We start from the raw sequence: 9,153 nt of genomic DNA, 5'->3' as shown, positions 1-9,153 counted from the left end.
CCAAGTCCCTGCTGCAAAGTTACAGGCCTGTTTAAAGCACTGTGTGAAAGTGACACAAGTGGCCTTTTGGGGAATGTTTCATAGACGAGGGGCCAAATTGATCTAAATGAAAAGGGATATGCATTATGAGTGTCACATGAGCTCTGTGAATGTGAATTGGGAACGTTCACTGTTAAGGTCACTATTAAGGTCACTGCCAGCTCTCTTTCTGTCCAAACAGCAAAAGTGACTTACAGGAAGTGGCAGCCTTGTGGCCGCGGAGCACTGCACTCATGCTTTAGAGTTAGCATGAACAGCTAACTAACAGCTAACTAACCCTGTTTAATGGTTTTCAGTTTGGGATATCAAAAATCAATGCATGAAGACAACCTGCTAGATAATGACTCACTGTAATTTGGGAAATGTTCAAATACACGTACAGTGGTATTACACAGAAATTACAACAAATATCCTCCTAATATTAATGATGAGGACTACCTTGGTATTATTAATGGTATATTTATTGTGTTCTTTACTCAAAATGGCATAAAAGTTGAATCAAAATGATAAGAGCAACATTCAATTCTGCTGGTAACCATCAAACCAAATGGGCATAATAAAACACACTGTGTAACTGTAAGTCATATTTTCTATTATACAAAATAATGTAACATCATGCAAGTGCATTTTCTACAATAATGGGCAACAAAGACATAAAATAAACTATAACATTAATTAGAAATAAACAAACAAATGTTTACAAAAACATCTACATTAAAGGTTAAGGACATGTTCATATTAGAAGTAAATACATTAGCGTGTTAAAATACATTCATAGGTAACAGATGTGGGAGTGGAATGCATTGTTCAGCCAAACCCTTGTAACAGAATATAGAATGCCATGATTGAAATATCTTGGATAACTTCTAATAGTACAGTTATGTAATTCAGATTTTTTACAAGAGTTCCCCAACAAGATTTGACACTATACAACATGCAGGCAACTCTGCTTATCCCAGCTCTGACATACATATGGAACCCCACTTCCACAGGAACTTCCCCAGCTTCTTACAGCTTTGTGAAGGCAGAGGATCTCAAGACATCCATACAGTTAACAGTGATGAGGGCACCGGTGATGTGTCTCCATTGCTTGGTCACCGGACTCTTCATCTTGTCCAAAGCTAAATGGAGATCTTGGATCATATCTCTGTAGCCCTCCCCATACCGCAGGCTCCACAAATGTAGGAAGTCATACGCAGGTTTCCACATTGACTAAAAGACAAGGAAGGATGATTTAAAGGAGTAGAATGTGTTTTTAAAATGACAAAATTGCTTCTAGCCCTACAACACAGAGGGGAACCAAAATAAGGCCAAAAAAGCCCAAACAAGAGAAAGGCTGTTTTGCTGTGCCTTCAGTTATTTTCCTAGATGATTTAAAAAAAAAACATTTTGGCAACAAAACAAAGGAAGAATCTCAGAAGCTTTCACACTCTATTCAGTCCTTGTCACGGTCACTCAGGTACCTTGCTGTTAAGAGTAATGCCAGAAAGGACAGCAGAGAGGAAGACAGTGATGCTATAAAATAAACCTCATTACGTTAGATTCAAATTAAAGGAGTATAACTGGCTGGAAAGAGCAGTTGCTGTGAGACAAAAGTAAGATGGAAAAAGCAAGAGAAGCTATACAAAAGCAGGGGACTGTTTGAAAATGTGTTGCCACCTCTGTTCATTTATAGCCACTGCAACATTCGGTCAGAGAAATTGGCAAAACCACTGTTACCAAATACGTTATTTGTTGTGTCAGTACATCAACTAACAATCCACAAGGATATAAAAGACAAATCTAATCAATAAAGACCTAACAATAAAGCCTATTGTAAAGTGATGTTACAAGGCAAGTATGGTCGTACAGCACAAATGATAAACAAACTGTTGTCCCTCCTCTCCAACTTCCTAATTAAGTGTTATGGTTAAGGTAATTAAGGTATTAAGTAGTGGTGCGCAGTCACAATATCAAAAGGAGAGGAAATAATCATACAAACTAAAAGTACATTTATGAATAGAAAAGCATAATAAAATGAAAACCCCACAGCTGAACTGTGGTCAATCAAAACAGTCCATTGCCATAATTATCTTTCATTATCTCTATCATGAGATTGCCTGGACTGTCTAGAAAGATTTTGTATTACTAGTATATTAGCAAAGTGTCAGGACGTCTTACTAGTCAAATCTATTATTTGCATTACGGAGGTTGCTTAGCAACGAATACTCTTGTTGAAACAAAAGAATGTCGGTGGAGAATGTGGAGACATTTCGTGGGTTCAAACCTAACTAGTCGGTAGTAGAAGTGTTGTGTAAAAGCTCATGTTCATGGGGTTGGTTGAGGATATCCACGGCTGTGATTACCTGAGGCACTAAGCCATGGGCCGAATCGTGGGGATATCCTTTACCAACTCCACTCGCATTTGGATCATATTGTTTTAGTTTTTCACTTTATGTGAAGTAGGTGCCATTTTGATATTAATGTTGCTTCAGCAATAAATGTCATTGTGGTTATAATTGTATTAGGATCCATACGCTACATGTTCACAAGGTGGTACATTCCTACACCAGTTCTGGACAAGAAAACACATAATGGGACCTATACCATCAACCTTAAAACTGATGCATGTTTCAGGAAATGCCCCAAGTGAGTTGTGTGGAGGACTCACCTGGGCGCTGACCTCTCCATTCTTGCCTCTGTGTGGTGTCTCATAGGCAGCGATCTGGGCACTAGAGAGGCGTCCCAGCCGCTCTGCCAGCTCTCTCCATCTCACCCCAAGTTCCACAGCAGTAGACAGAATCACTGTGTTCTGGATGAGGTTAGCCGCCAAGCCCTGGGCATCCATCTTTAACAACCCCTGAAAATGAATAAATTCCAAGCTCTATTTCAATTTACAATGAACAATCCCTTATCAATAGACAATGACACAAACCCTTATCTATAGACACTGACACAAACCCTTATCCATAGACACTGACAGGTGAGCATGAGGACTGGACACACCCTCGGGAGAACCCATAACATGGCTGCATTGTGGCATGCCAGTTTAGATGTGGGCATTTCACACAATGAAACCAAAGACACACACACAGCCTTAAAAACTTACATTTATCAGCTCATACTGAAATTTCAATCGATGTTTATCCGTGTGGCAATCCTCCTTCAGCTTCTCTAGCACACAGGCTACTTTCTCGGCCTCGGTCTCGGCGTGCCTTCGCACTATCGTCTCCAGCGTCTCCTGCGAGTAGCCCAGAGCTTGGGCAAAAGTCCTCCAGCTCGTTATCTGCTCAGTGACCGCATTTTGAATGGCAGAGTACATGTACGTCAGCTTCTTAAACGGAAGGGTCATGTTATCCAGCAAGTTCTGTGTGGTGATCTTGATCCCAGCGAGGTCAATGACCTGGTCTCTGGTGATGACCTTCATGTTTTTGCTGTGCACCAGTCCGAGACGGCCACGCAGAAAGCCTATGTACCACTCTTTAACTTTGGACTGGCCCGCGGACCTTACTTTCTCTCTTGAGACGAGAGCTACAGTGTCACCTTTGAAGTACTCCAGGAGATATTCCACCCTTGGCTGGCGCAACACCGATTTCAGTGCCACACCATACCACTGCACATTCACTGACCGCTGCTGAAATTTGGGCAATTCTGGAATTGCTTCCTCTGGGATAGGTACCGAACGGGTCACTTCGTCGCGCTGTTTGTTCACTCGTCTTTTGGCTTGCTTTTCAGTCCTAAGAGGAGCGGGAGAATCGGCAGTGAAGCCCACCACAGACACACCTTCCGAGCTCTTCACCTGGATGTTGAGGACAAATGGTCCGAGTTCACCACTGTCAGACTTCGAAAGCTCTAGAGGCAAATGGATAACTCTTCCTTGTCTGAGCTGATCCTGTTTCACTTCCTTGATTTGATCCGTGGCTTTTACTACAAACTCTGACTCAATGACACTGGTTTGAATATGCAAGTCTTTAAACCCATCTGGATTGAAGTCATGCTTCCCCCACAGGTGCAGAACAAGAGGTGGTAAGTTTCTACTGCCCCTAGTCATGTCTGAATATGGAAGCCTTGGTGGAACCTTCTTGTGACAGGAGATTACCACGATTACTTTGAAAGACGGATGTATGTGCTTGGGCCCATAAACTGCTACTGTGACCTGACGATTCAGGTAGTCCCAAACTGAAGTAGCAGGAGGCTGGACAACCGAGGCCTCTGCGGCTGCAATGACGTAAAGATGGGGCTTCAAGTCTTGCAGCTTCATCTGCAACATATTTCCATAGACATAACAGTCAGTGACCTTCTGATAGGGTCCTTCTTTCTTGTGTGCAACAAGCCCCACAAACGTGGTCATCACCTGGCATAGTGGATCTTTCTTCACCTCGGCCGCCATCTTCATCTCACACGAGATCCCCTCCTTTATGTTGAGGTTACTGAGACTCAACTCAAACAGCGGAGTCACAGTGGTCATGTAGTTGCTGTTAAGGCCTTTGGGTGGATCCATGTTGGCTTTAAGAGCAATCTCCTGAATCTCCCCTGGCGCTACATGACCCTGTGGTATGTGGACGCTGATGTCTGAGTCTGGCAACTGTACAGAGCCACCACTGTGACCAATCTTACACAAGATATGTGAGTCTGCAGCCTGAGTCTGTGCCCAGCCTGGGCTTTGGCTCATCACTCCTAGGTCCAGGCAGGATCGTGTAAGCTGTCTGTGACTCAGCCAGGCCATCTTATAGGCCTCTCGGTCATTCTTCAGCCATTCAAAGTCAGGGTTGAGAAATGGTCCAGAAGAACCAAGTTTTCCCTCTCTCCTAGGCTGCTTCTTCTCCAAGCCATCAAGAATGTCAGAAGCACTTCGCCACTTCGCAGATTGTTTAAAAGACTTCCGTTTGGGTTCTAAAAGATGACCAAAATTATTTTCATCTGAAGATGAACTGATGGAATCCTCATTGTCACCACCAAAATCAGCAGAAGGGTCCTCTTTCAGAACGGACACATCATTGTTGGAGAGAACAATGTCATCTAAGAAAGGGTTTGAGCCTGAGAGTTTACTCCAGAAGGGGTTTGTTGTTTGTTTGTTTGGGTGTTGGACTTCTGGCTGCAGGATGGGCCATTCATAATGTTTAGTCATCTGATTAGAAAGGCCACTGCCTAAGAAAAAAAAGACATTTAGGCTAAATATTAATCAATCAATGTTAATATTATCAAATGTATTCAAACTATTTCTGCTAATTAATAGGTTATATTCAAATAAGAATAAATAATTAATGAATTACGTTTTAAATGACACAATATGGTAAACATGAACTACAGTGTTGTGTCTGAAATGCACAGTCTAGTGAGATGGGAAAATGAAATACTCAAGATTACCATAGAGGTTGTTGTTGTTGTTGTTGATGGTAACATTGTCATCCAGATCAATCAAAGTTCCCTCTGATTTGCTCCGCATCAGACTCCCCGTCCGACGGAATGACTTTGCTCTTGCGGCGGCCATAACTGGAATAGACAGGCATTATGATTTGTCATCAGAGATACAGTTAACTGGACCAAGCTGTAAACTTGTTTCCTGGTTGCCATGGTTGTCTATTTGCTATGCTAGCTAACCAGCTAGCAAGCTAAGGAAACTTTTAAATAACCTTAAACGGTTTTAATGGCAGAGTTCCATTTGTATGAAATGATAACTAGTTATCTAGCTGATGTCATAGTCTCCTTGATTTAACTTGATATTAACAAGTTCTTATTCACATATTAACTTGAGTTAATCACATGCTAACAACTGCCAACTACTAAGACTAAGCTAGAGATAGGATGGTTAAAAAGATTGGTAGAAACACTCTGGGTGCCTGAGCAGCTTCATATTAACACAACTTCATATTCACCTCATATTAAAATGAGTTCTATTTCACATGCTAACAACTACCAACTAATATGGCTCCCTAAGCTAGAGATGGCTGGAATAGTTCATTGTCAAGTTACTGGCAAGAGACCTCATATGTTTTAAATCTGTCACAGAGGTTCGCGCTCCATAGCATTCCATTAAATACAGTTTGGTGGGAATACACAACACCCATTACTTTATCGTTATGAAAGACTGAATGTGACAATGTGATTAAAAATGTGTTATCTATCCAATGTTATTTTTTACGTGATACATTAATGGGATTTGTATGTGAAAGAGAGAAAAAGAGAGAGAGAGACATATTCATGCTTTACCTGGCAGAGTTACTGTGCACATTACTTACTACCAGGCAAAAGAAATAAGCGTTCTCGTGTATAGGACGCACTCGAGTATTAACCTAAATTATAATGCAGCAGAAATGTTCAAAATCATTTTATATACTGTAGTTGAAAGTCGGGAAATTACGGTAGTGTTCAGTAACACATATGCCGTTTATTTACTAAGTAACTTTATGACAACATAAATTGATTAAAGGCAACGGTGAAGTATTTAAAACACATTTTTGTCCAAAGCGACTACTTGTAAGGCAACAATGCTATTCACTGTACCAATTTGGGCATAAATCATGATGTTGCGGACAGCAACAGTGCCAATCACCACGGAATTATGTAGCAATAGTCTCTTCGGTTTTTTAAGTTATATTTAAGCCATTGTCCATACAACGAATATTAAAATGTATTTTGATACCATGTAATCATGGTGAAAGGGAGGCTGACATCTTAGCAATTTGGAAGGACTGGTTATTGGCTGGTAAATCAATTATTTTATATTATTGCATATTGATGATTTATCTCATAGCATGATAAGCACACTCAATAATTTTCAACAAATGTAAATGCCACAGCAGTGACAATCTCTGTAGAATACAAGAGGTATCCACTTGGTTCAGGGATGACTAACATGTTTTTTTTCAGCAATAACGTTAGTTATCTAGCTGATATCATACATTATTCATTTCCCTATCAAATCAGCTCGTCCTAAACAAAGTATTGCACCGTAGGTTGTAAACTGGGTGTCCCATTTGGTTTGACTTTCAATAGACTATTTTGAGCCTTTTCATTTTATTTCCTATATGTGGCCAATCAATAAGTAACCCCCCCCCACATAGACCTATTCAATATTTCTATTGGCCATGAATTAAACACTTGTAAAGCACTTATTAGACCTATTTTTGGAGGTATGGATGTGAACTAAGCCTATCCTTTATACAGCTACGTTTCAAAGGGGAAGGATCCAAACTGTCTACTGATTTTGCTGGGACCAGACCAATGAGTTAGCTTATGACATACATAGCCATCCCCAGTGTTTTTCCTAGACCAGTGCACAAAAACAGGTTACTCTTGTCTTGCATTCAAGAAGAAACTGTAAAAGCCTGCCCCTCCGAATGTCGCTGCTGGGCGACAGCCTACTATTCAAATTGCTTTTCTTTCACACGCAACAGTAGCAAGTCTGAGCACCTGTTCATATAGGAAATGACATACACTCTGGAACACCTACGCGAAACTAATGTAGATTACATTGTAGCAACACTCCTGATAGTTTAACCAAACATTTCAATCAATATATGCATTTTACTACACACATTATTCCATGCTCGTTATACCATTATTCAAAACTCACTGAACCAACAAATAGCCCATTACTTTCATAAATTAACCCCATCAACAATAAAGAACTACAATATAAAACGAGACAGCAATTTCAACAACATATCTTTAAAAATCCACACAAAGTGTGATAAGTTGATATTGCCCTTCGAAGAGACTAAGAGTTCATTTTAAAAGTTTTAGCGAACTAGGCTAGTGCCCAGAAGCCTACTGCACAGATTATGAATCCAGAACATTTTCCGGTGCTTGACGGTCAATGACTGGCCACTCACCTCAAGGCGCAAATTAAAAAAGTTTCCAAACGTGAAATTTATGGGACATAACTATAAAGTGAGGTCGCGACGATTCATACTGACGTTATGAACAGGGAGTGTCACAAACAGTGCAATTCACAGTCAAAATCAACTGCCTTCGTTTACACAGCTCAGCAGAGCATTGTGGGTCTGGTAGTTTAAAAGTCCGAAACAGTTGAATTTGTAGCCTCTGGCCTCCTCCTTAGTTAAAACGTCAATACCCACAATTCCAGACAGTATTTACTCATAGAGAGTTGCAACACCTGAAACCTCAAAAGACAGGTAGTTTCGGGTGAACAAGAATGTCGTGAAACAGTGCTGGTTTTAATCAGTGTTGTAGCGTCAGTGTTGTAGCCTTCATAAAATTAGTAACCTCCATACAATAATTTGCTGATCGTGTGTTATGATTAAAGGTTTGCTTTTGAGCATTGCATATGGTTAAGTCTTAGTGTTAAAAATAGGCCAGCAACACAGCTTTCAGTGCTATTAATTTTAAACGTTTTAAAGGATGCAGACAATAGCTTACTGAACGTTTTCTAAGTTGCCAAAGCCAAATATGTGATGTTTTCATAAATAAATGATACACCACTGAAAATAGAATTGTTGGTAGACTTAACAGAGGGTCTTACCTCCAGTACACGTGTATAAACTGGTGGTTAAGTGTGTGCAATGTGTGCAACTATACAAGGGCCCTGATGTAGGAAGTGCTTTTTTGGAGAGGAGATTTGTGCTACTCCTATGCATACTACTGAAGCTGTCATGTGTGGTTATTTAATAACAATTAGCTTGTTTTGAAACAGGCTATGTGAAAATCTTAAAATGATATGTTGGATCACACAGCTGAATGGATAACTATTCTCTGCTCTCATACAACTATGGATTGAGTAACTGTAAAACACCAGAACGCAAGCCTATACAAAGTCAAAAGGAGGAATGAATACATTGGTTCCTGGATTTGTTTCTGATGAAACTGAGTTGTCTAAATCTATTGAAGATAAATCCAGAGATTAGGTCAAGGAATTTACATGTCTACATTCACTGTTTAACTTCATTATGAAATAATGTTCAGGCAATGGATCTATAAAGATAACAACCTGCAGTATGGGCCCTCTAGTGAGTATTTGCTACAAAAAATCCTCAGGGATTTCTCATAAAGTAGCTTACTTTAACCCATGTAAGACGATTTGGACGGCTGTGAATCACTCACGTAGTTGACCGAGACCAAACACTTGTGTGCACACTCACACAAACACACGCCTGTTCCACAAACATTTGTATT

General features: G+C 40.3%; 1 protein-coding gene across 1 annotated transcript; it reads right to left on the bottom strand.

The window, feature by feature from the left end:
• Positions 1–482: 482 nt before the first annotated feature.
• Positions 483–8,010, bottom strand: macc1 (MET transcriptional regulator MACC1). The gene is made up of 5 exons (XM_031576751.2): positions 7,854–8,010; positions 5,386–5,511; positions 3,128–5,166; positions 2,690–2,878; positions 483–1,251 (listed from the first exon to the last, which is right to left on the bottom strand). The coding sequence occupies exons 2-5, from the start codon at positions 5,507–5,509 to the stop codon at positions 1,048–1,050; spliced, it is 2,556 nt and encodes an 851-aa protein (XP_031432611.1). The 5' UTR covers positions 5,510–5,511; positions 7,854–8,010; the 3' UTR covers positions 483–1,047.
• Between the last annotated feature and the right edge of the window lie 1,143 nt (positions 8,011–9,153).

The sequence above is a fragment of the Clupea harengus genome, chromosome 11, assembly GCF_900700415.2.
Source record: "Clupea harengus chromosome 11, Ch_v2.0.2, whole genome shotgun sequence".
In the NCBI taxonomy this organism is placed as follows: domain Eukaryota; kingdom Metazoa; phylum Chordata; class Actinopteri; order Clupeiformes; family Clupeidae; genus Clupea; species Clupea harengus.
This window is presented reverse-complemented; position numbering and strand designations above follow the sequence as displayed.